The sequence below is a fragment of the Fopius arisanus genome, unplaced genomic scaffold, assembly GCF_000806365.1.
Source record: "Fopius arisanus strain USDA-PBARC FA_bdor unplaced genomic scaffold, ASM80636v1 scaffold00070, whole genome shotgun sequence".
Taxonomy (NCBI): Eukaryota; Metazoa; Arthropoda; class Insecta; order Hymenoptera; family Braconidae; genus Fopius; species Fopius arisanus.
The window spans coordinates 29,286-55,922 of NW_011887809.1; the positions used below are offsets into that span (position 1 = coordinate 29,286).

A 26,637-nucleotide genomic window follows, 5' to 3' on the forward strand; every position below is an offset into this window, starting at 1 on the left:
GTATGCGTTAATAATATTCCAAAATCGCAAGTGCATACAAGTGTCATCTCGAATCCGTCAACATTGCAACTGCTCGGGGAGAAAAAGTGATTGTTTTTTTCCTTCGGGAAGGCATATAAATCAAAATTAATCATCATCAATCCGTTGTACTTGACCCGATGGTATAATCCATCATAGATCAACACCTTGAGTTGATGAATGTTCAGACTGGGATAAACAATGCGCACAATTATTTATCAATCCGGGAAAAATTAATTCTTATGATCAGCCGATGTCATTAGCAGTGCGGATGAGTTGAGTTTCAGTTCTCACCTCGTGCCAGATCGTTACCCAGTTATTACGATGAGTTATTAATTAAAGGACGTCGATAGTCCCCGGATAATTCAGTAATGAATATCACAAGTTAAAGCCACAATCGTCACGTACAAGTTGCGATATGATCACCTCATCTTGATTGCATTCAACTGGTACAGACTATCCGCTGTACCACAAACATTCAACTACAAAGTTGTAATATTAGGTTGAATATAGCTGGACTGAATGTACACAAACGTGGAAAGACCGAAATACTCTTTGCACTGGGGGGGCTGAAAAAAAAATATTTATGAACATCATGAAAGATGCATCCAACTTTTTCCCTCAAATGCTACCCAAACGAAATTCTCTCGTCAAAGTCGCTTACTCTGCATTTAGCTCAATTGCCCCAGGCCAAATTAATACCCTCGGTATACCTTTGAAAACCTCTGCAGATAGTCTGTGTTTAACTTGGTACAACATTGGGTTTCAATGTTACCGAGGGAAAAATATTCGGTGGTTGGTCCAGTGTTTCGAAATATTCATTTGAGGTTTTGCTGGGGGATTGTGACAGAAAATTGATCGGTTGTGGGGAGATATCCGGATATCGAGAGATTTATTGGAATGAGCTCTCATTTTTCCATATTTATTGATATATCGATTGAAAATAAAAATTCTATTCCATATTCGCAGGAGTAACTGAATTTTTAAATTGACATGGAGATGAATTGAATTATTAAAAACTTTTATTGATAATCAGTGAATTCCGAATAATTGAATTGAAATTAAATTCCGAGTCGTGCAATTGAAAAATGTCATTGAATTATTTGGCTTTTACTTTTGGCCTTTCGAATTCACCGGATTTCCAAACGTTTTAAGTATTTTTCTAGAAATTACGTCTTTGATATTCGATATTTAACAATTCAATTGTCGAGTGCATCCGTCTAGGTCAATTGATCAGGTTGTCGTGGGGTTAATGGAGTGACGCGTGTCGTACACGCGACACAAAGTGCAACTATGGGGGTGAATACGTGGGGTTTCACTCTCGTAGGGGTTGTGCGAACAGGTGTTCTGAGTTTTCCCAGAAAATTTGCGTATCCCTTGGAAAAGGGGACGCACGAAAGAGCCTAATGCCCCAGTATTGAGTGAATGACGTACACAAGTCAATTTTATTTGATCTTCACCCTCAAAATCAAAAATTCATCTTCCTCCAAAATAAAAAATAATCCAGCAACAGCAGAAAAAAAAAATCTTGAGCTGCATAATTTTTAAAGAATTAAGATGATAAAATGGAATCATCCGTGGGATACGCGAGTTGCGACGTCATTCACCGAAAAGTTTTTTTTCCTTTCCCGGTTGCCAGATAGAATTTCCCGGTTCAATGGAAAACTCATTCGTCTTTAATTTCCAAGGAAATTTCAACTCTCACTACTGGGTTGACTTTTCTCGTGAAGTAGTGGAGTATTTTCAGGGTAAAACTTAGTACAACCCACCCCTTGATCTCCCGCTCGTTCATTAGCGCTGTGAAGTAAGATTCTAGGGATCTTTTATAATTGCGATTTGTGTGAGTTAATTGTAGGGATTTCTGGTGGTTTATTCGGGACGACAACGAATAAATGAGAGGACGAAGAGGATTTTTAAAGGAAAGGTGGAAAGGTGGATGGGAATAAAGCGAAAGGATGGCCATTAAACTTGGCTTTTCCGTCATCTCAAGATAACTCGAAATTCAACATATATACATGGCCTTTATACATAAAATTCAACAAATTTTCTCCTCTCCATTTATTCGATTTTTATATCAATCGTCACTTCATTCGGGTGCAATTTGCACTCGAGTCTCGTTTCCCCTTTCGACAATATTTACGCTCTTTACTTCATTCAACCTTTTATCCACCGAATTTTTATTTTTCTTCTTTTTTTTTTCCGGTCTTTTTCCTCTCGTTCATCTCGTTGACGTCTTTTATCTCCTACTGATGTGCCTTCCCCCTTTTTCTAATGGGTTTTCGCACACATAATCCACTGCTAAATCTCACAAGTTATCTCGTGTGGACTCTTAGTCTGTCGGCACACGTTTACGGTTTTATATACATTCGAGAGTATATTTGGATAGTGAGTTCATAATCGTTGAGACGGGGGTGTTTACACTCACGTCTTGCAAATACATCTTGGCAATCAGCAAACATTAATTAGCCATTGAATGGGAGATGGCTGACGTATTATAACGACCCTTTAGGGTAGTCTGACATTAATTCACATCGTCTTGGGGTTTGTGGGATTAAATGAGCTCTCATAGTTGTGATGAATGTCAACCCTTCGTTCAAATCAATTGTTTATTTAAATACACGCGACTCGTAATGATAAAAAAAATATCAGCGACGGGAGACTATCGAATTAAAAAATTTCACAAATTACTACTATCATAATCTCTCAGCTTTTTAACTATTTAAATTTTTAAACTTCGAGTTGAATTACAATACAATTGTCAATGTATATTTTTGAAGTCTAGGGCATGATCCATTGAATGCCCTCATTACAGCTCATTGTACAATTTTCGTTCTGCACTATCAATTCAAGTCAGCCCATACCAAATGCCCTCCTCAATCTCAATTATTTGTCGGGGTCAGAGCTGGTGAAACCTCGGCTCAAACAACACAACAATGAAATATTAACGTTAAAGATCTTCACCGTCCTCGAGTTGTGCATTAACATCAGTGTTTAACGGTTTTACGTAATCAATAGAAGCAACTCGTACGGTGACAGATGACAGAAGTGTCTATTCCGCTGCCAGGATGTTCTATATATACGCAGACCAATTTTTTTTACTCACTAGTTGCTCGCCAACGCATGGTGAGGGATGAGGAGGAATTGTGTGGTCTAGACAGATGGACCAATACATGTGGAGTTTGTCCAATGGTCACACGTACGAGAGAAAATTGAGCTGGCGCGAATGAGGAAAATTTTTTATCTAAATTAGCTAGTCGAGCGGGGAAATACGGTGTTATATCTATGAAATCGAGCGAGATAGCGAAATTATTGTTGATACCTTTTTTGTCGAGCTCATTCAGATCTATGGAAAAGGTTATTACCGAAATTTTGATATTTTGCGTAGTTGTCGAATTAATTCATCTTGTTTTAGCGCTTGTGTATTCAGGGAGAATTCAGGGAGCATTTGGTTAAATTTGTTAACTATGCGTTGACGTTTGATTTTTTAATTGTGGTTGTTGGTAAAATCTACCAAATAGTTGAGAGATAGTAGAAAATACGAAAATATAACGATTCAATGTCTCTTCGTAAAATTTTTCAAACTATCCGTAAAAATTGACGAAATATCGATACATTTTTAGAACTAATTGTCAGAATGTATCGAATAGTTATTAGATTTTCACAACTATGGGAGTTTAACCGGGCGGTTGTGTCGAGAAAATACGTGGGTTGTCTGTGATGTTAGTGGCATACCTATTTACATTTTTGCTGCTGCAGTGACTGTAATGCTCATGTACATCAGATGCGTCATGTGCGTTTCGTGAGATTATATTACATGTAAAAGTAAATTTATCCTTTTGGGGGTATAAAAAAATGGGATGAAGGTGAATTTTAACGTCGATGGAGGGGGCACTATTTCATTTATAATGGCTGAATGTTCACTGGTGTTGGAATTACTCGTTGGATGGTATGAGCTGTTACAACACCAGTGAAACTTCAATTTAGGGCGGCAAAGGCCAGGCTGTACCGTCGCCGCAAAAGGGGTCGACGAAAATTCAAACTCTAAAGCTACTTTGTTATATATCATAAGTCTCATCGTCAGGGGGCCTATTCTCGAAGCATGGGAAACGTCTTTTGTGGATTGTGCGTTATCCGTGAAGGAGCGAATGATTCGTTGATGACTTTCGTTTGGGAATTTTAAAATCGTGAGGGAAAATTTCATTGGAAAAATCGAGAGAGAGTAGCTCAGAGTCGTGTGGGGCGTTTTCAAAGGAATACCAAATATTCGAGAATAGACACCCAGACGATGGAGAATGAAGGTGGGTTTTGCGAGGAAGCTTCATTCTCCTTCGTAACAGAAGTTTCCACGGTTATTTAACAGTATTTCAACAGCAGTCAGCAGATTTTCTCCTGGGAAATGCTTTAGATCCTCGATTTTATCGTCATTCTGTCGGTGGTAATGAGATTTTGTAAGCATTGACTAATTGTCTTGTTGGAAATAGCGAAAGGAGCTCTCAGTCTCGGTTGAATAATTTTTCCCTCGGTTTTTCGGAATTTCTAGATTTTGTAAATTTTGTGCTAGTTCCATTTTCGGGGAGTTTGGTGAGTGACAATCAAAAATTAAGAATTCATTGGAGACAGGACTGGAAGAATTTGAAAAAAAATTGAAAATATAGGAATTTCATGGAATTCGAGTGTCAGGTCGATATTTGGAATAGGAAAATTATTTATTATTTTCTAATCTCTTGAGATTTATTATTGGGTGATGAATTTGAGACTGCGGGATTAGTCGGGTGTATTTTATCAAGTCCATAGAGTCAAGGCTCTTCTAAATTTCATATTTTATTTTAAAATCTGGGCGATGCATATTGCCGGCTGGGAGATAAATAATTTTCGTCGCTGGAGAAGCGACCTGTCGTGTCCATGAATTTTCCGTTTGGACAACTTCCAATGGTATCTCCAGATGCTTGAAACGTGGAGACTCAAGCTGTCGGAAGTCTTCGGATACCTTTTTTTTTTTCAATTCTCATTTAATTTCGCTGGAATATCAAGATTTCAGGGGTGAATGTACCGCTCCATCGGAAAATCCGCGAAAAAATATTCATATTTGAATAAAGTCATTTGACCCGGAGAAAAAATCATTTCTAATCTCCCGGAATAATTCTCTGACTGGATCCAGAAATTTTTCCCGGAGGTATGAAGTGTTTTTTTTTATCTGTTTATATTTAATATCTCATTGATTTTATATTCTCTGTGGTTGAGGTACGTTGTGAATGTTGGGAATTTATTTTGCTGTTGGGTGGGGGCAAAAGGGGGGGAAACGGAAGTCTGGAAATTCTGTAATCCGATCTAGAGGTGTTATTTCAGAGGGAGACGAGTAAAAACAATGGTTTCCTAAATGTTTTAGTGTATTTTAGGATCGTTTAATATTTCATCGTGATTCGTAAAGCCTCTTATCGATTTAGTAATATCATAATGGAGTAATGCCCGGTTAAATGACTGATATATAACTCCTGACATTACGACTATCCCGAGAATATTTAATTCCCTCTTTGGAAAATTACTGGATTTTTTATTCAATTGGTGAAGAATTTTCTGGGGGGAAAATAGAATATTTTTGGGATTTACGTTAAATTAAATTTTCGTTCATTTTTCGGTGGGTGTTCGTTCCACGTACGAGGGTGAGCGAATTCAGTGACAAATTCATTCAGAAAAAAAAGTGTTACCAACAACTTTCAATGGTGGCACAACAATTTGCATATTGTAATCATTTTCTATTTTCCCGCCCCCGCATAATTGTGAATTGTGAAACGCGTGGATATAGGGGGTACCATTAGCATTTCAATGCAAGTACATTTTAGACAAGCAACTCGCGAATGCATGGATCAAACAATGCGGTATTTTATTTATTTTTTTTTTTAAATTACTCACACGGAATATTTCAGAGCTGACGATTAACCGTCGAACGGTAGTTGATTGGTTGACAGATTTTTGACGGTAAAGTTGAAAAAAAAAAATGGAATTTTTTTAAATTTACGAAAGCCGTTGAAATATTCACGCGAAATTGAAACGATAATGTAGACCCCAGGGCGAATGTCAGTTTCACATTTTATGATTCAACGTGAGCGTTGAAAATATTTTACATTTTTAAAACTCTAATCGATAATTATTGGGACGAGGAAAATTTCCAATTCGAATTGGTCTCTAATGACGCGTAAAAAAAGACCGATAACTATTTAATAACCATTTAAGGCAGCTATTTCGAGTTTTGAGCTATAAAAAAAATTTATCGCTAGTCCACCAATATTCCACTAGAAATACCCGAAAGTTCATTATGCATTTTTTTATATTCGAAGGGATAAATAAAGTGGAACTGTTGACAAATACATCGTCCTATCAAATCCTTCGTGATCGATACGAAAAATAAATTATCAAATGGATCAATTTATTTCTATTATATTCAGAATCCCGAGAACGAACCCAAAAAATAAATGATCAATTTTTTCTCATGACGCATTAATTTTAAATTAACAAAAAATCATAAATTCATTACTCATTCTGTTCAGAGTTTAAATCACCGATCGAATTCTGACAACTCTGCGAGATATCGATTCGATTCGAGATGTGCCATTTTAATTATCGATTGAACATGATTTTACATATTCTTATTTTTATTCGCTGACATTACGATGGCCTTTGGCCGATTATCTCTATCATGAGGATTAATTTAATATCAATCCAAAATTGTTCATGTCAATTTGCTTGCGCTAGCCTCGAGGTCTTCACGTAATTGTCACAAAGTGTATTTTCGGATTGACGTTTAATGTCATCCTCGATAATAGCCCAAAAACATCCAGCGAACTTTGGCCATTGAGTGCAGCCCACTGGCCTCCCATTTCATTTCGCCTGCAACATTTATCACTAGCCGTTGAGAGCCCCATTTTACCATCCATTTTTGCAAATGTATTTTTTATTCCATTCGGTTTTATTTTTCCAATTTCACTCAATCGTTTAAAACCACGCAACTGACGATGAATCGTGCCATTCCCTCAGTGACGAGAAAGAGAAAAAAAATGGGAAGGGAAAAATATCAGCAAACAGTGTCCAGGTGCGCTAGGAATATTCTATCCCAATTCGCTTCTTTTTTTTTTTCATATTGATGGGTTGCTCCTATTTCTCGGCAAAAACTGATTTCCCTTCCCTTTTTTGTGTAAATTTTGCCCTTTTTGTGCGCTTTTTCATTTTCGGCTTGAGGCGCAGCATTCAATATTTATCGAGATGACGGATTATTCACAAAAAATTCACTTCAACGTGGCCTGTTGTTAAATTATTCAGAAAAATTGGAGGAAAATTGAAATTTACGGCGAGCAGTAATTTACCGGGAATTTACCGTTATTTTGGGTATGAGGGATTAATGTCGTGAGGGTGTAATTGGAAATTCGGGAATTCTGTAATAATGAGAGAATTTTTAAATTAGTCATGTGGAAATTCAACGGATTCCACTAGAAAATTATTCACTCGAATGAGACAAATCGATAAATTTATTTAAACAATACGAAATCAAATGTTTTCCTATTTTTCTGGGAGAAGAGAAAAATTAATTCAGAATTTTTTCCTAAATCAAATTCCTAAATTTCCAGTTACTTCTGCAATTATTCCCGGGAATGACATATTTCCCGCGCAGAGATAAATATTACCTAAAATTTATTCTAACCTTTTGGATTAATAGTGAATATAATAAATATAAAATAGAAATACTGTACGAAAATATATAAAAATCTTGAGAAAAATGTCAATTTCCGGGGAATTTAGCAGTAAAAAAAATTCGGAAAATCCTCGAGTAATTTTCCACGGATCGATAACACAGAGGAATAAAGATAAAAATCACTGAAATATTAGTGATAATAACGAGACATTCGGGGGCACTATGTGGCTTTTTTTCCCATTTATTTTTTTTAACTCGCGTTTATGTACGTTTACATGGAAATTCCTGGATGAATATGTTCAACCGCATGCAAATAACGCGGGTTTCATTCTCATGTACACGGTAAAGCCCTTGGTACACAATTTCATTCCCTCAGCCCTTTTGCACTTTGTACCGAGTATTTCCCGTGCTTTGACCCAGAGAGAAATCCACGGGCCAATCATATGTGTTGTGTGAATCGTGTATTGGTATCAGTATTGCGCCTCGGTAAATTTTGTTTCATCACTTCATGAATTCGACAATGTGTGATTTGAGGGGAGGGACTGGTGGGGAAATCTCAGAAAATCGTCGTATTGTCGGGGAGTCGAAGGGGAAATTGTTCCAAAATTTTTTAAAATACTAGGAAATTGTTCCAAAAATTTTAAAATACTGGGAAATTGTTCCAAAAATTTTCCAATGCTTATCGATACAATGGGATTAGTGCCTCAATATTTCAATCGCTAAAGGTGTGATAGGATTTATCTGTACTATTCTCGGCTTGAAGAGACTAGTTACTAGTTTTCACTTGTCCAATTGTTTTTAAAGTGATGAATTCATTGTTCACAGCTCTCATTGAGAAATTGTAAGAAAATTCAGGGGAATTATTACCAGAATTTTTATGACTTCCCATTATTTTAAAAATACTGAAGACGAGTTTTAAAACAATATGTCATGGAAATATTTTTCCCAAATTTTTCAAAAATTGTCTGGTGATAGAAAAATCCCAATGATTTTTCAGGAATTTCGTACAAATTTCAGTTGATAATAAAAAATCACTTTTTCACGGTTGATAATTTTGTAATAACAAGCTGTCACTGAAATTTCAATTTTTCCGCGTAAAAACTGATGTTTTATCATTGGTGGATATGACCTGATGAAATTTGCACAGCCGTTACAATTCATTTTCATAAGTTCACTAATGAAATGCGTTACCCCTCGCATATGGCTAGTGTGAGGGGTGAACAGTGAAAGAGGGTGGGGGAGGAGGAGGGGGGGGGGGAGGGGGCAGGCGTCCATTAACAACAATTACCCCGAAAGTGGTGGCTCGTTATCGATATTTCATGGACTTTCGGATAAACTCTCGTGGGTAAACCCTCCCAGCATATATATATATATTTACCCAACCCCCCTCATTCCCTTTCTCACCGAAAACCACCCCCTCCAGTCAATTTAGCTCAGCCAGAGGTTTGTTTGTCAATTCAACAGATTCCCAGTGAATATAATCGCATGAGTAAATATTTCGGTTGTTACTCAAAAATTTATGATGATCGTCAAACAATTTGTTTCCGGGTGAAAAAAAAAAATGGAGTGAATTGACTGAGGCAACCGTAAACTGTCGGCATATTATTTAAATGGTTATTGATCGAGATCGATGCGACTGTTTGCCGAGTTCAATATTTCACGAGTCGATATTACAGGTGTACAAAAACGTATGTATCACATGAAAAATTTTCATGAATTTTCGCGTTGAGTATTCCGTATTTTGCGAGTAAATCAATTCAGGGTAATTATGTCGTTTTAATTATTCAACGGGTATTCGGTGGTAGCAGGAATATTTGTGTAAAAAAATATTCTTGGACAACCGTTTTTTGAAGAAAGTATTTATTTATTTATGGGAATTGTAATAGAAATTTATTTTCAACTGTGCAGTGATGTCAGTGGTGATTTTTAATATTGAAGTATTCCTCAATTTTCGGGTTAGCTCAGGTCTAGGTTAATCTATCGGGAAGGAGAAATCATTTATTATGAAACAGTCGGTGATTTAGCACGAGAAATCTGATTTTCTTCAATCTTTAAAATAACTGAGAAATTTAGTGAACGTTCTTGATGAAATCGCTTTCACTTTCATAATGAAAAATTCCCATGACATTTTCATCGAAATTTCAATAAATTCCAACAATTACCCGTAACCGACATTATTTTAAAATTCCAATAATTCCAAACCACCGAAATATTCAATTATCCCCATTTCAATTAATTCACCGGACGAATCCGCGAATCCGCGAATCCGCGAATTAAATCAATCGACGGCGCGATAAAATACCGCGATGATGTAAAAACCGCGGGAAACACGACGATATCACAATAAAAATCAGAGAACCCCCAATTACCGAGGTACCTGGGGAATAATTCATAGACAGAGCCGAAGGATGAGAGACAAAAAATAAAGAAAATCCTGAAGAAGTGAAAATAATTAAAAAAAAGTCTTCTCATAACCGGGTGGGGCAGGGGGGGGTTGGGCAATTAACGCCGACTGCGATAAAGTCATGCGACGAAATTTTACGAGTATCTGCACCTGAGTACTGTACGAATAGGGGGGTAAAATGAGAAAATTAACGAGACAAGGCGCGTGGCGATGAGACCTAGTGTAAGTCACGAACACTCGCTCCTTTTGCGCTCGTGGAAGTGCGAGCTACAAGGATGACGTAAGATTTCCTTGGGGAGAAACACCGGAAGGTGAGGCAGTGGGTGGATTGGGTGGTAGGGGTGGGCAGGGGTTAGGGCAGGGGGTGGTTGATGGGAATGGGGGAGAAAGGGGAATTTCAGGGTAGTCAAGACAGTCGGCGCCGGTGAAGAAGGACGAGTTTCAGACACGAGAATAAACGTATGGAGAAGGCCTCCATCGATCTCACTTTCAAAACCACTGATAAATATATATGTACTTGAATCAAGTATTTGCGCGTGAATCAAGTATTATCCGCTGCACTGATGAAATTATTATTTCTGACGGTGGAATTTATTGACGGAATTAGAATTTTTTTTTTATTTAATTAAATTGTTTGATTGATTTTTTGTATTTTATCATTTAATACAGAAATAAATCAAGTGATTGGATTGAATTGTTAGTGCTAATCAAGAGGTCGTAATTTATACATCATAATTAAAAACACTTGTCAGTTTTATGACTTGCAATTATTGTCATTATCGCTGTATTGGGAGAGTCGTGGGTGGAGGGGTGGATGGGGCAAATGGGTGATAAAATAGAAAATCAATCAAACAACGCAATTTAGTTTGCAAAAATCGGAAAATTTATTTACCAAGTCAATTCTCTTCGCAGAACTCATTTTTTCTGTCAGTGCACGAATACCCCGTGGAATTCATTGCTCTTTTATTTATTTATTTATTCTACGTCCCGTGTTCTGTTCTATTTCGTCAGCGTACCTCTTTCATCTTTATTTAGTAGTTTTTTTTTCGGTAAGCCCTTTTTTTTGGGTCGCGGGTAAAATACAAATGCCGGAAAAATACCAGAAATTTAATTTGGCGTCAATAACGTTCGGCGAATCTCATAAAGCCGGTGGATTTTTATTTTCTCGGGGCGTTTTCAACGTGATGCGAATGTTCATGTGAATTGTGAGGTACTGGCCCGATGGTTTTTGGTAAATGTATGGATGAGATGTCGACTTTTTGGGATAATTGAAATTTTTAATTAATGGAAATCGAAAGATGACAATTTTTTATTATTTGTCAGAAATAGAGTGCATTTACGGGAATTAATTTTAATGTTCTCAATATCTAAATTTCATTGTCAGTTTTCCGATCGTCATAATTTTTCGTCAGTTTTCGTGATTCTCATTATTTTTTAATGAGCACTTGAATATTATTCGGTGAATTATCCGGAAATTTTAATTATTCTCAAGAGATCTCGGGTTTTCAAGCAAGATCTTAATACAAATTCCCGGGTTACTTTGAATTTCCAATGGTTATCTTTCTGAAATGAATATGTATCGATCTTTTTTCAGTGATTGACGTGAATTCAATCATCCCATAATATTTGTTCGAGTAATGAACTCAAACCGGGAAAATTCAGGAAATTTCTGATAAAACTGTCACTTGGGAAATGGGGATGCGAAAAATTGGGTGGTGAACCGATCGACTCCTGGAGCGATAATTCGTGCCTGAAAATTCTAGAAGTTTGAGAGACAGGTTGAATTTTTCGACGAGTTTAATGAGTGTCTGATGGTTCAGGGAAAAATGGGCGATTTGGGTGGAAAAGGGGAGCGGAAGTCGTCGTGGGGAAGTCAGAGTGAATTCCGCCCTGTTGGTGGGTGAAAAAAGTGGAATAATATCGTCTAGCGGAAGCTCCCCGAAGAGCTCCTTTTTTAAATTTCTTTTTGGGGCACGATAGGGAGGTGGGGTATCTCCTGCCAATCAGATTGTGACGGGTATACCTGTGTGATACACGTTAATGTGAGAAAAACTTCACGAAAGCGAGAAAAAAGTACTCGAACATTTTTCGATCGGTTTTAGATTACAACTTTTGCATTTACAAACTCTTCATGGAACTTCAATTAAAATTACAACTCTGCAGGTTTCTCTCGTACTCATTATAAATTAACTTTTCATTCATATTTTTAATACACAAATTAAGATTGAAGTTCACTGGGAACTGGAAGCCGCTGCTTGATTTAAAACTCTTAACTTGAAAATTTAAAATGCAATATTCTGGTAGTTTTTATGGAATATTAATATTTTTTATTGGAAAATATAGGGCGACGGAAAAATTCTTGGTTGTAATTGAAATTTTCCATTAGAGTTCGCGGCTTATCGAGTCTTCAGTTGAATTAAATATTCATTCCTCGAGGTGTTAGTTGATTATTTATTGGGAATAATCTCGAGAAAATGAGTGCACATTGAGTCAGAGGAGGTGGTAAAGGGGCGGACACAATAAATTGAAGAAGCTGTACAACCAGCGACGAATCACTGGTATTGCGAAATTAGTAGGCTAGAGGGAAATGAAAGTAGGCGGTGCCAAAATATTTTTACCTAGCTTCTTTTCAGTGCTTGAGCACTTATGTAAGTACAAATAAACGATTATTCCTCCGAGTAATGGTAGGCATTAACTCTCGTCACGTGTTTTAGCAATCATTCGTCGAGTTTTATTTAGCGTTGTGAAAAAAAATGTATTGGTTTTCTTTGGCATCATCTGTCCTCGATGATTGCATCATTCTTTGACGAAAAATTCATGTGCGAAATTGAATTTACAATTGAATTTATAATTGAAAAATTTTCATTGAAAATTCAGATTGCTCCTGATATTTCATGAAAATTTCATTTCACTTTGACCGGTAATTTTTTCACGTGGGTCATCTTCTCGGGAAATTAATCCGCAGAATAATTTTGCGTACAGTCCGCCCAGTCCATCCACTGTCCAATTACGCAGACACGTGAACCAATCGCGTATTGGATTACTTCTCACGATAAAAATATCATTTTTCCCTTGTGTATCGCAATAGTCGAACTTTTGGCGGTACGCCATACTATCTGAATTTATGAAGATATCGTACGTCCATGAATGTCGCACGTGGTGACCTCGATAGTTTTTGAAGGTTCAGGAAAAATTTTTCTTCCACCTATAATTTTTCCATTGAATACCGTCCACGTTTTACCCGGGTGACGAGTTATGGTGAGGGATCGGCTACAAAGTTATTCGAGCACGAAACCGAATATTCAGCCCCTGGAATACACAACCCCCGGGTGAAGTTACACTTTTCACCGCAAACCGAAATTTTCCGAGTGTTGGGTTATCCCAGTCTGTCCAACGGTCCACCAGTGTTCACTATATTTTCGAGAGAATATCGATTACCAACCGACGACTTGTCTCGATTATTTCTGTTTCGATAAGAAGTCAACGGTTATATCGATAATTTAGGATTTGCTATTTAAGCGGTTGACATTTCTGCGAAATTTTTATCGCCAGTCGCGAAAAATATTTTCGATAGATTTTCCCGAAGTAAATTGCTTTTGCATTTTATTACCGGTGAATTAAGGGTATTGAGAATTAATATTGATGATAATAATTATTTATTATTCATTCATTTGAATTTCCAGTGGAAAATTCTCATTGATAAATAATTAAAAAAATTGGAAATTACCGCTAATTGAGGGTGAGATGGTAAAGTTTCGATTCTATTATCGTCTTGGGGATTCGAGGAACATGAAACTCAGCTCGACATTTAATTATTGGTATACCTCCCCCCTTTTTAACATTAGCGATCAATCCATTGATATCCGTTACCCCGTATTACCCAGATATTCCCCAGTACACACTTGCAAAATTAATGAGCTCCTGAATATTTAAAGGTATTACCTCCAAACTTGTCTGTCCCATCGATCGTCCATTGGCGCATGTACACGTGTACCTCAGACCTCATACCTTTGTCGAAAACAATGTCACCTAATCAAGATGAAAGACAATGATAGCCAGTCGAAGGGGAAAATTGTTAAACAAAAGTGCCAAGTACGCAAATAGGTGGTCTGTCATTTGTGATGCACTTCTCAATTTTCAATTTGCGTTTGCACTTGCATCCTCAAAGAGTATAGCATTAACCGAGGGCATCGAATGTACATACATAACTGGCCAATTCGGTCTACTCGAGTTACCAAAGAGCCCTGTCAGTTGACAAGTTACTATTCCCCTATCTATCTTCTCATTACCTTCATCATCAACCTCCATCGAAAAATTACGCTGTCCCAAAAAAATATTCAAATCCAAAAAAAAAGAACTGGTAATTTATTTACTATGTGTTGATTGAGAGAATTTTTACTGTTGAATTTCACTCCAATTTTTTGTACTTGAAGTCCATAAGTCAATGATTTTTTTTATAGTAATTGAAGTAATTCACGGAATTACTCTCCACGGAAAGTTTTGCTTTTTCTTAATTTGAATTTTCAACTCGTAAATTTCCTCCAATGGGAATACCTGGTGAATCTCCAAGAAACGATAGCCTCGCCCAGTCAATTGCACCGTCGGAAATTAATGAACTTTACGCCTCCAAACATAATTATCGAATCGTCAATCCTCCCGTCAATTAGTGTTGGTAAAGTCCTTGATTCATCCGTTCTATCAGATTATTGATTCATTAGTTGTGGATAATTTCAATCAATTTGGGAGTGGCGAGACGATATCGTTGTTTTTCGTCTGCCAGTGAGCGGTCCACGACCCCATTATCCATCCTCGGGGGGTTTCAACCCCTTACCCTTGGCTGTTTTATTTTTTTTCTATCATCTCTCGGTATTTTATCGTAATCGATATTCACCGTCTCCCTGAATTGATGCTTTCTAAATTTGTTTTCCTCTTTGGCCAGCGGTTTTACACGCTCGGGTGAACACCCCCAATCATTCCTTTTGTTTTTCATCGGTTTTAGGGATTTTCACGGTAATTAATCGGAAAATAACCAGTTGAGGGGTTGAAGAAATATTGAATGAAGATTTTATTCATTTCAACTAATTGAACTAGGATATTGAAATGCGGGAAAAAAATATACTTCCGTCAATTCCAAAATATAATCATATAATTATAACTACAATAATTGCAAAGTTATATTTTTTCGGACAATTCAAAATTCATCCGCATATTTCATTATGGTCATGGCCATTTCTGGAAAAAAAAAATTATGGAAAACTTTTCAGAAATTTGTTTTTATGAAACCAAAAAAAAATCGGAAAACAAAACAGTTTTATTTTTCGGAAAGGTTTTGAAACATTTTCCAAAACATTTCCCAATAATACAATTTTTTTGTTTCAAAAGAAAAATTTTCTGAAAAGTTTTCCAGAAATTTTTTGAAAATTTCGAAAAAATATTTTGATTACAATTTTTTTTTTACCCGAGTAGAAATTGGTGATCAAGAAATTGCAACGAATACTTGAAATTTTAATTTTCCAATAGTATATTTTTTTTCCATTTGCTGGGGTGAGGCACACCCTGTGTGTCTTTTTCTGCGCAGTAGTTTGAACCCATGTCTGGTCAGACCACCCTCCCTTCACCCCTCCGTCCATTTTGCTATTCTCCAGGCAAAAGACAAGACCCCGAACAACGCCCAAGAGACCGACGTCGCCTTTCAAAGTTTAATGATGTTTTATCCCCACCGGTGCACGCACCGCGTCTTCTTCTCATCTTCCTGTCGGTGGCCGACTATTTGCCGTTGTTTGTTGCAAATTTCGTTTCACTCGGTAATTTTCGTGAGCATCCACGGCGGTATGGGAGATGGTTTCTTACCTCCGGTGAAAGCTTTGTTTCGAGTTGTCGGTGGGTTTTTGCCGATGGTAGAAGTTTCGAAAGGAATAAATGCATTTGCTGATTATTCGGGGAATATCTCTCGCATTTCGCACTCATCCCTTTATTTTTCTACTTCAGGGGTGAATTTTTCAATTTATTCGATGCACTTCAATTTTTTTTATTTATAAAAATATCAAATTGACAATTACTTCATTGCATATTCAGAACGTTAGGGGGTAATTAAAAATTTTATTCAATCCATAATGTCCGTGACGACTGGAAAAATTTCGGATGGCCTCGAATTATTAATTCCTTTCAGCAATTCGATCTCACCGTAGCGAAAAAATTCGTACCTCAAAAATCGTTGCACAAAAATTTTGCACAAAAATCATTTAAACAATTTTTTTAAATTAACGAAAAAAATGTGGGGTAATTATCTGTAAAATCCACAGCGGTGGAAAATCTTTTTGTGCATCTCCACTTAAAATTTCAACCCCTCGCCAGTTGTTTAATTATTGACACATAAATACTTCTGCACAAGCCCCCCCCAACCCCCTAATCCCCCAACTTTATCAACTCCTTTTTTTTCCCGACCTTGGCTGGACCAGCGAGGGTCGCGAGGTCATATTCAGGGAGCAACAGGCCCTGATATCGACCCACTGCGTGAGATAGCGCTTTCTTTCATCCCCCTCAACCCCTCATAAAATAATCCTCCCTCCAATCCCACAGGTCCTTGAGCCAAAAAAATTTCATCCCCAACACGCGCACACAAAACTCCATAAGACGCCATCTCTCCATTCACTCCTTTACTTTCCCCGACCACCCTCTGCCACCCCCTTGGAAATGGAAAAAAGTTGTGTCCTGAGCTAAACTTCCCTGATGTGTATTTATCGAGGCTAACTCCACCCCCTCGAAAGAATATATTCACCAAAACTTTTCGATTTGAATTTATCTCATGTTTTTTCATCCCCCGGTTTCTCATATCACTCGCGATTCAATCATCCCCTCGGTAACATTTTCTCGAGAAAACAAGAATGAAAGGGGATATTTGTAACTGGAGTAACTCAAAGAAATTCACCGAGTAGCGAGGATAAACTCTAATGAAATTACCCCCTTTCATCCCCTCTGGATTGAGTTAAAACGTTAAAATTCTGGGTGGGGCGTTCCCTCAAAACGTATCCCTCCGTGACGTTGAAATAAAATTCCTGGGAGTGCCATTTCATTAATCCAAAATTTTTCCGTAACGTTAAAGAAAGAGAGAATGAATGATGGGAGGGGGTGGCAGGTGGTAGAAGGAGGTGGAAGGAGGTGGAAGGAGATGGAAGGAGATGGATAAAAGAAGAGACATCTCGGAGTCGTAGTTCTTCTCTTAATAATAAGAAAATCAGAAAGGATGTAAAGACGGGTAGTGGAAATGTGAGGTAGCGTGGAGGAATGATCAAAGGAACAAAGGATAGTGTTCTGGGAAGCTCTTGCCCTCTACCATTTCTCTCCACATGCTGGTAGGGGGTGGGTGAGGGTTGAAGGGGGGTTGGAAAGTCAGACTTTATCAAGGTATACGATCTCTTGTTCTTGGTGTGGTGGTTGGAGCGTCCGGAGGGTGGCGCAACGTCGCACCGACGTTAATTAATGCGCTCCGCGGTGCTCCTGGCACCACCAACCCCCACCAACCCCCACTGATCCCCCACCAACCTCCCCCGAACCCCCCCCATCAACTTTCCACCAACCTCCCACCAGCCCCCCATCAACCTCCCACCAGCCCCCCATCAACCTCCCACCAACCTCCTGCCAACTCCCCACCATCCCCGTACTACCCCCTAACTACCCAGTTTTCTCCTTCTACTCCTCACTCACTCGGCAGCCGTTGGAAGTGAGGGGTCGAACGGACGAAGGGAGCGCGGCACCCAGAGGGTAAGTTGGGGTGCGGGGCAAAATCCTAGGGCTGCCGTTGGCACTCGGGGGGGCAGCACTCGCGCCCTCTGTCCTTCCACTGTCCTCTTTACTGTGGGGTAAATTTTACACACCAATCTTCGTGTCCATCTATGTTACCCTTCTCATGTCCCTATTTCGTACGTCACAGATCTACTGCATTATTTCACGGCTATCCCATTTCTCCATCCGCATTGTTTAAAATTTTTCAAAACATTTTCGAAAAATAAAATTTTTTTGTCTTTCAATTTTTTTTTATAAAACAAAATTTCTGAAATGTTTTCCAGAATTTTTTTTGAAAATTCGGAAAAAATTTTTCGATTACAATTTTTTTTTTTTACCCGGTCATATATTATTTTATATGATAATTCAGATAATAATTCCGGAATATTCGTGAAGTTTTGAAAAATTTTTTAATGAGGTAGATGAAAAAATAGAGAAATTTTTTTTTTCATTTATCTTCATTAACGCGGGGGATGAATTTAACTGTAGGTCTGACGGTTAATGAAACACACGTCGACGTAATTCCGTCATTATTACCCGACGAGTTACAACTGAATTTTTTTTAAAGAATACCCTGGAGTGAGGGCTGAAGAGTTAAAAAATCTTCTGAATTTCACGATTTGATTTTGCGATTTTCATTCTCACGCCGAACCTCCGACAAAAATTCTTTAAAGAAAATTCACAAAGTCTGATTAAATAATGAATAATCCCAGGGAGAATTTCTCATCCCTGTCATTACCCTCGCAATCCTACGTGACCCTAAACTATACCCTCATTTGTAATTATAATCAAGTCCGGAAGTACGTGTGCATAACTGGAAAGAAAAAATAGTGGACTCTCTAGTCCGAGGAAAGAGGGTCGCAACCCTCGGGGTGAAATGTCCGGAGTTTGCGTATGTGGAGTGAAAACAAAAGGGATTGACTACCACAAAAAAAAAAAAATGGTGTAGGGTATGCCCTCAGAAAAGGATCTCGGGTTAAAAGGACATCGCGTGTTACGAAGACCGTTCCATCCCCCGCCACCTCTTTTTTTTCTCATCCTCATTTCAATTACTCCACCCACCGATGTACCCCGTACTATTTCCATCAATTAAAAATTTAATGGAGAAAATAAAATCAAACGATGCTAGTGTAAGGGAGGAGTGGGTGGATTCATAATAGTCTGCAGAATGACACCATCTTGTCATTTGATTTTATATCTATTTTAATCTCTCGCCATCCACTCTTTTATAATCCATTCTAATTTTCATTCGAGGGGAGAGTAACGATCCTCGATTTAACGAGACGCTCAAATTTCATTTGGCATCTGTCTCTCATCCACTTAATCCATATTCTGAATTTAATAAATAATAAATAATAACAGGAGGGGGATGTAAGAATAAAATTAATGGACAGTAAATTTTTTTAAAATATCTATTGATATTTTCAAGATATGGGAATTGACATTTTTTTATTGGAAACTGGAGAATTCAATTTATTCATTCTCAATAATTGACACCTCAATTTAATTTCTCAAATGGTAATTAACAAACGAGACTTAATGAATTTGGATCATGAATGACAATGGAAAATTAATTCACGAGTAAATGAAAAATCCCCGAAAACGGGTACGTCAACGTTGACGCGTTGAATTACAAAACGACACGACCCAACGGTGCAACATCAATGAGAATTTGAATATTATAACAACGCGTTACACACATAATAATCCCTCACGTAAGCCAGTGAGAAAGCAATTTACCGCGTGATGAAATTTCTCCTGGGATAGTCCTCGACGGGTTTTTCTATCCTTTTTCACGTGATCGCGTCGGGTTGTCGTGGAATTTTTCCGGTGAAAAGTGTACGAAAGAGGAGCCAAGTGGCACGCCAGAGTCAGTAACTCGTTTTTACATTAGGTATCCTCCCCCACACTCCATTCCCATTGCCTTCATCCCCATTTCAGCAGTTTTCATCTCCCCGGAGGGCCCGAGAGGGTAGGAGAAAGAGAGAAAAAGGGTACAAGTGGATAGAAGAGTCGTGGACAGGGAAAAAGCGAATAAAAGAATTTTCTCAACGGCGAGTCGCGTGGGGACGAATTAGACCTTTTCCCAGGACAAACCCGGAGACCTCTCACTGGTCCAGGTTTCTCCAGGTTTTTTCCCGGTTTTTCTGAGTTTTTCCCCTGGCGGGGAAAATTCTACTCCCCTTACCGCGAAAATAGTCCTCCCCTTTATTCATACGAATCTCGGTAACTTCTCGGCTTTAAAATATCTGTCTTTCTTCTCGACTAACGCAAAACCTCCGGCTCCTTTTTCATCCCTCGTCCTTCAGCTCATCTCTCTCACCCCATCCCTCATTCTGTCCTCTTCACCTCGGAATATGGAACTGGAAAGATGCCCTTCCGAGTTATTCATAAAAATCGAGCCCTTCACTCCGGTTATGGCGCACTCTTTCATCCGGGGAATATTAAAAAGCTCACGAGGAGGGGGAATTTAAAATGAAGCGGGAAAGTGCATCGAGGGGAAATCGTCGCTGTTTTAAATTTTCGTCTGCAATTCCGTGTTGCAAATTGAGTTGATATTTTTGTTACAATTACGAAATTTCATAAATCACCCGAAAATTTTCCATTTTAAATTATTTAGTCAATTGATTTTCCAGTAAACTCAGATGAATAATCACAACTCATAAAAGTTTAGTTGAAGATACTATATATTGACAAAACGTAAAAAGATTTATTTTCTCTTTGATTCTCATTGGCACGTGCATTGTTTTAGTCTCTCATTTTTTTTTCCATTTGCTTTATTCCATTCTACAGGGGATAGGGGGCGAGTCACTGAGTGGTTTGTTCTCACGCAAGAGTGACGTTTCCCCTTTTTCCGTCACGGGAAAATTCTCGGTGATTGTTTACGCGAGTCAACGGATTCGCGTTTCACCGGTTGCTTCCGGTAGACATGAGTGAATCGTCCCTGATACATTCACCACGTGCCATTCGCACTGTTAGACATTTTTTCTGCATCAAAATCCCATTAATTTTCCATTTGCCGTTAAATTTTCCGAATTTTTCCTCATTCTCAAACAACACTGGAATAGCGAATTGATAAAACGCGACACGTCGAGTCGTTTCTCAGGAATATCTCCGAATCTAGTACAGATATCGAAATCCTCGTTGTAACCTTTTTTGTAAAGCGCAATTACCGCTACAAAAAAGGTGATTACGAAAATTTCGATATTTCTGTCAGATTCAGACATATTTGTGGAAATGATATGTATTAGAAAAATTTCGTTGTTATTCGGTATTTGATTGGATAATTGAAATTAGAAAAAATATGAAGTACTGGTTTTTAGAGGGAGAGGGTGAGAGGGATAATTATAATCAATTGTAATCAGTGATTTATCCTTCGATTGTCTCGACGTATTTTTTCTGAATTTTCGGCTAGTCCCATTCTGGTCAAACGTGAACACTTGAGATGCGATCTTCTCTCCCGATCCATTAGGAAAACGAGGAATCTCTACCCCCTTAACTAACTCACCCCAGGAGTCCACTCCCCTGGAAGTTAATTTCTCTCGTGCACTTCGACGAGAGCTGCCAGCCCGAATTAATCTACTTCCACTGTGTGTTCGGTGTAACTTGGATAGAACTGGCAAACCACATTTGCTGACGCAGTTTTACCCCAGTTTTTTTTTCACCCGCCTCTTATTGTTTTTTTCTTCTTTCATTTCGGGGGGGAAATACGGAATTTGCGAATTTCGCGGACAGCTCGCTAGTAAATAATAGAATTTAAGTGGTTGTTGGCAATTAATTTTCAATTATAAATTTCGGGGCTCTCCTAACCCGGGTAAAAAAAAAATGGTAATCGGAATAATTTTTCCGACAAATTTTTCAGAAATTTTTTTTCTGAAACAAAAAAAAAATCGGAAAACAAAACAACCGTATTTTTGGGAAATGTCTTGAAAAAATTTTCAAAAATTTGTTTCGCAGAATTTTTTTTTATAATTTTCTAGAAATTTTTGCGAATATAATTTTTTTTTAATTATACTGTTATTTTTTTACTTTTTTTAATTTTTCAATATTCTCAAAAAATACACTATCGAAATTATAAAAAAAACTTTCCCATTGAAATTTTTGAAAAATTTTTCAAAACCTTTCCCAAAAATAAAATTGTTTAGTTTTCCGATTTTTTTTCTGTTTCATAAAAAAAAATTTCTGAAAAATCCAGAAATTTTTTGAAAATTTGAAAAAAATATTCCGATTCCATTTTTTACCCTTTACAATTTTTTTATTTCAATGCTTGATAATTGCCTCAAAAATGATGAAAACTCTGGTAAAATATCCGTAATTATTTCTCCCGCAATCGCATTCAATATTGCAGTAAAAAAAAAATCCCCCATTAATATTTTAATATTGTAAAAACAAATACACTGCGACTAAACCACCGATAGCTTCTCTCCACCCCATTATCCACCCCAATGGCTAAAAAACAGCAACTACCCCCGAAAAAAAAAAACAATTAAACGACTGAAAACTACCCCACCATCACCCCCTCAAACCGCCACTCTCATAATTAATGTAATTACCCCGAATAAATAATTGCCAACCCGGAAAAACCAGCGACCCCTCCCCCGTCGAAACGTTTGTTTTTCAATTTAGCGTATTTTTTCATCTCAACCGAGAATTAAAAAAAGGGGAGGGGGGAGAAAAAAAAAACACTCGTAGCGTCGAGCATTTGCCCGCTGTTTAGCCCCTTTGTATGCCTAACATTGAAAATAAAAAAAAAAGTATGGAAAATAGGAATAAAAAGGAGAAAAGTCACTTGAAAGTGGCGCAAGCAAGCATGAAATCAGACGGTACATTTTTTTCTACCCCTCGTCAGAGAACAAAAAGCACCGACGGTTAACTCGTCTATGTCTAACGTGGAATCGTTTTCCCAAGGCACCGGAAAATTCCCCGGAGGTGGGGAAAAACTGGTAGTCACAGGAGTAGAATGACGAGGGATATGACAATAATAGCGAGAAGTTGTCCATAGATTTTTTGTTGGGCTCGTTTCGAAAGTCCTTTTTTTTTTGTTGAGCAGTTCTCTGAGCTCTTATCTAGTTGAATTTATCCCCTTTCCATTCTTCCGGACATCGGAGAATCCAGCCACAATGGGCCGTTCATTTTAATGAAATTTCCACGGGTTTTTTTCTTCACTGAAAAAGAGGGGGAGCAAGAAAAACCGGAATTTTCCACTCGTTTAACCGGATGCACTCATCTCAGTATCGAGGAAACCTTCTGGAATTAAATTTGCCGTTTATGTTCGAGGAAATGTACGTTAGAAACGGACTTTTCCTCGGGTTTAATTGAGTTGAAGATTCATTGCGGGGGGAATGATCCGGTTGTGACGAGGGAAAATGTCCCCGGTATTTTCATTGTCGGCTAATTATTTTGAAAATTCACATTAAAATTTTTTTTACTTCCACTTTTTCATTTTCTAATTTTTCGAAAACTCGGAACGAAATCGAGGAAATTCAAATTTTTCGGACATTCAAATTTTCCGGAAATTCAAATTTTCCGGAAATTCAAATTTTCCGGAAATTTTGCCCGAAAAATTTTTCAAGTAAAATCAAAAAATTGGCCACGTTGTACTGGTAACTATTCTCTTCAACCGTGAAAATTGGAAAGGAAAATGTAAAGTCTGCAAGTGCAATCCCAACGCGATTTTCTCCAACCGGAAAAACAGGGGGAAAAAAAGGGGAGAACGTTGATAGGGAAGAAACGCCTCTTGGGAATGCGGTGGCCGGGGGGGGGAGGTGGCAGAAGTGGAAATCGATCGAGTGGAAAATTTCGAGGCTTGGTCATATCCCTCTCACCCTCTCACCCCCTCATCCCCTATTTTTCCTTTCGGCCCTTGTCCCGAAGGACCACCCGAAGAATTGGAAAAATGATTTCGTGCCACTCGAAACGATCGAACATTATTCGCAGCGCCATTTTCTATAGCTCCACAACCCACAATTCGTCAGTTGATTTGTATGTTGGGAAGACATTAAATGTCCCGGGATAATTTGCTCCCGGTCTCTCTTAATTATCTAGAAAATAAATCACCGGTGTAAATCAAACTAAGTATCTCCGCGAGTGGTAACAACTCCTTGGGAAACAAAAAAATTCGAGAATTTCGTTCCTCGAAGAATAAAAATCTAATTGCGCCCCCCCAATTATCTGAACTAATTGTCGGCCTAAATAGGTTTTTTTTATTGAATTTCCTTATCCAATGGAAATTGAATAAATTTTCCCTCGAGGCGGTGGGAGTGAAAAAATTCAAAGAATTAAAAAATTTCACACGATAATAAATTTAAAGGGAAAGCAGACGTTCCCAGTCCCTAAAAATGATAATTGATTCCTCTCAGTCGAGTGACTTTCACCCCAAAATCCATTGAACACTGATATTCTAATTATTCATGAATTAATAATGAATCCCTACACTTTGAAGCTCGACAAAAGCCGTGTAGTGGCTCTCGACCCAATTTCCATGGCCCTCGAAAATGTTTTCCTTTGTTGAGGATGAAAAACCGTGACTCAACAAGTCGGAAAATCCGGTGGAATAAAAATCTGGAAAAAAATTCCTGAAAGTGAAAGAAAAAAAAAAAAATGAAAGAAGGAAAGAAAAAGTGGGTGGGATACGATGGAGTGAGTAAAAACACGAGAAGACGCGGAGCGCAAATTACTCGTAAAAGTGAAACGAGCCTCTCAGTACATACCCGTTTTAACTGCCCCAGTATGTCGTATATATGTACACATGTATATAGGGTTTCGCCCTCTGACCCTGCGATAATATCGTTACGCCTATCGGCTTCTCCACTCGTTTCGTTCCTTCGCATCGAAAAATTCTCCACCGGTGTTTCCCTGTCGTCTTCTGGTTAACGATACGGTAACGACTCTTCTTTCTTTTTAGTTTGCCACGGAATTTCTCGTTCTATCTCGTTACTCTCGATATTTTCCGGTCGATGGGAAGGGGCCCCTATCGTAATCGACGAAATTTCGTGTAATCATCGGCCAAGATGGCCCCGATTGCGGAATAAACGGGACAAACTGATAATCCGAGATTTTCAATTAAAAGTTGCAGCTTAAAATTCCGGAAATTAATTTTCTTCATCAATTCAATTTAATTTTCAAAATGATTTCGTGGAATGAAAATCGGTGGCAAAAAATTCTTGGGTAAAAAATTCTTTTTCCAAAAATGGACTTCTCAATTTTTGGACAAAATGAAAATAAAAATTGTTATCGCACATTTTTGCGTACATGATTATTTTCCATGGATTTGAAAATAATTAAATGGATTTGCCGGGCTTCTTAGCGTAATTGAAGGTACCCTCAGAGAATTCAAAAGCCGAATTTATCTCCTGGCGTTCAATCAAAGCCCCCAAAGCCCTCGAACTCCTCTTTTCCTCGCACTCAGCGCTAACGAGAAACATGTCTGTGCCTAGACAGGGATGGAGGGTTGAAAGTCAGCTGAAAGTGGTGAGGACACCCCAGGTGAGGGCGTTGTCAGGACGACCCTCCACCCCTGGCCAGCATCAAAGCATTTTTCCCAACCGATGCCATTTTCACCACCCCTTGCTCCCCCAAAATCTGACATCTCACTGAATTCTCCATTCACCAGAAAATGAGCGTAAATCGTGAAAATCTCACGTAATTATTTGTAATTGCAGGTGGATCTTAAACCTCTGAGGGAACCAGCAATTGCCGTCTCGTCACCAAAAATCTCGGAAAAACGGAAAGCCGAGGAGGCAGACGCCAGTAAAGATCTCAAGAAGGTGAGTAATCACACTCAGTTATAATTAATTTAATTATTGTATTTGATTATTCGATTATTCTCGCGATGTGACGCGAAAAATTGGGAAAACCTCTTTGGAAAATTCAGACGGTCTTGAGGCTGGAATTAACAAGCGTTTCAACCCTTATCCGGGCTTAAGCGAAGATCGGGTTTCCTGGGGTACTCACTTCCCCATCATTAATCTTCCCTCTAGCATTTCTTCACTCCATATATCATGCTTCACTCTGTGTTCCTGTACTCTCATACAGAAACAAGAATGAAGAGCATCGCGATCGTAATGGAACCAGTGAATTTCAATCACATCCGCCATATCTAGATGTGTCCCATCAATCGATCTCGACCGATCGATCTTTATCAAGCGACAATCGCGGGTTAAATCGATATCTCAACATTTTCTATTCTCTTTCTCAATTTGAGCGACGGAAAATTACGAGGAGACATCGATTTCTCTAATCATTTTCCAATCACGCGTAATTGCAAATAATTATTTTCATTGTTTAATGGAGTGTTAAAATCAATTTATCTCACGGGAAAAATTGCATAGAGATCGAAAGATTGCGGAATTAACGAACATTTTCGGCTTTTTCTTATGATTTCCATTTTTATTCCCTCCAAATGTAAATCCTCTCTCATCATAGACCCGTATTTTTCCATGAATTACCGAATTTTCCCTCCCCCAGAACCCAAGAATTTTCCACCGCTATGTCCATTTTTATTCCCCGACAATATGTAAATTCTCACTCACGAACGCACGACATTTTCACGGTGAATTTTCCCTCTCAGAACATTCGAAATTCCTCCAAAATTCCCCAGAAATTCCCCCAAAATTCCGCTCCACACGCACGGAGAGAAATATTTCTAAAAAAATTTCATTACCGCGATATTACGCATAATTTTCCCTGAATTATCGTTGAAAAGTGACGGTTGAGTTTTCCCGGAGTTTTCCGTCATTTTCACTGAATA

General features: G+C 38.1%; 1 protein-coding gene across 1 annotated transcript in view; it reads left to right on the forward strand.

The window, feature by feature from the left end:
- The window catches only part of LOC105269455 (RNA pseudouridylate synthase domain-containing protein 2), a gene marked incomplete at its 5' end in the record, with an annotated part of 87,965 nt that overhangs the window by 28,333 nt on the left and 32,995 nt on the right, over positions 1-26,637 (forward strand). Inside the window, 1 exon segment of the mRNA XM_011309716.1 lies at positions 25,550-25,654. Coding sequence (XP_011308018.1) covers positions 25,550-25,654 — 105 coding nt within the window.